Source organism: Austrofundulus limnaeus, unplaced genomic scaffold (genome assembly GCF_001266775.1).
Source record: "Austrofundulus limnaeus strain Quisiro unplaced genomic scaffold, Austrofundulus_limnaeus-1.0 Scaffold386, whole genome shotgun sequence".
Lineage (NCBI taxonomy): Eukaryota > Metazoa > Chordata > Actinopteri > Cyprinodontiformes > Rivulidae > Austrofundulus > Austrofundulus limnaeus.
In genome coordinates, this window is record NW_013952788.1 from 396,150 (window position 1) to 397,470 (window position 1,321).

Below are 1,321 nucleotides of genomic sequence, written 5' to 3' on the forward strand. Positions count from 1 at the left end.
TTAATTAATATTTACTCAATTCCAAACATTGTAAAACTTAATAAATGATGTTTGTAATCTGTTGCCTCATTTTTATTGAGTATATATGGGGTATTTATTTTTACAGTGACAGCCTACTGGAGTAAACTTTTTTGATTCTGACATCTTTCCAATAATATGTTTAGTTTTACTTTTGAACAGCTTCCAATGACCACTTTTAATGCACAAAACCTTCAGTTCCAACTTACTGACTGCTTCAGGGAGTWTTATAACAGATGTCAATGAAAAGATGAGAGAAAAGTTACCGAACAGGTTTGTGATCATGCCCACAGACTGGGACCAGTTTCAGTCCAACCCAGATTCAATGTGCTGATGTTCTGCAGCCTGGTTTAGAAGCAGGATTACTGATGTTCCTGGGGGGCAGCTCATTCATCCATTCATCCATTCATGTTAGAAACTTGGTGCCGGAGCTCAGCGTGAATGTGAGCCGCTGTTCCTTTAATAAAGTCGCGCTTATCTGCTGGAACAAATGTCTCGCTGCCATCATCAGGTCCGGGCCGGGCGAGGAGGAGGAGTTCTTAATGTTCAGTTTGTTCTGTGGATCGATGTCTGCTGGCATCGTCTCTCCCGCCCTCCTCTCTCCTCCTCTCTCCTCCTCTCTCCTCCTCTCCTCTCCGCCTCACAACGACCGCGCGTAACGCCGCGCCACATCCCCAAAGCGCCCGCTCCTGACGCGCAATCCCGCCACAGAAACGCTGCCCTGGGCTCTGACTGACAGCCGTCCATCATCACAGGAGCCTCCGAGGGACAAAAGCGGATGGTGAGAAGAGACGAATCGCTCCCGAGAGAAAGAAGAAGAGGAGGAGGAGGAGGAGGAGGAGGAAGGTGAACGGACGAGCCACGGTCTCTGACGGCTCCTCGCCTTTTTCTTCCGCTTGGATTTTTCTCCTCTTTTCTGTTCTGTAGAGAGAAAAGAGCCCAGAGAAAGACTCGCACTGTTTCTGTGTCTGCATGGACTATCGTAGACCGCATTCAGGCTCCACCTGGGCTCTGTGGTGAACTGCGACTCCCACAAACAGAGACAAACAACAACAAAAACAACAACAACAACAAAATGCCTCGGAGGAAACAGCAGGCTCCCAAGCGGGCTGCGGGTAAGACTCCAAACAACCTGTTCAGCTGATCCTCCTGTCTCTGTGTGAGATCCTGTCTCAGATCTGGGACAAGCTGGTCCGTCAAACTTTCATCCTGCTGGATCCAGAGGATCCGGTCTGTGGACCTGCTGGATCCAGAGGATCCGGTCTGTGGACCTGCTGGATCCAGAGGATCCGGTCTGTGGACC

General features: G+C 49.5%; 1 protein-coding gene across 1 annotated transcript in view; it reads left to right on the plus strand.

Annotated features, from left to right (window-relative positions):
* Nucleotides 1-1,060: 1,060 nt before the first annotated feature.
* tshz2 (teashirt zinc finger homeobox 2) overlaps nt 1,061-1,321 on the plus strand; it is a gene marked incomplete at its 5' end in the record, with an annotated part of 78,036 nt that continues 77,775 nt past the window's right edge. Inside the window, 1 exon segment of the mRNA XM_014023688.1 lies at nt 1,061-1,133. Coding sequence (XP_013879142.1) covers nt 1,094-1,133 — 40 coding nt within the window.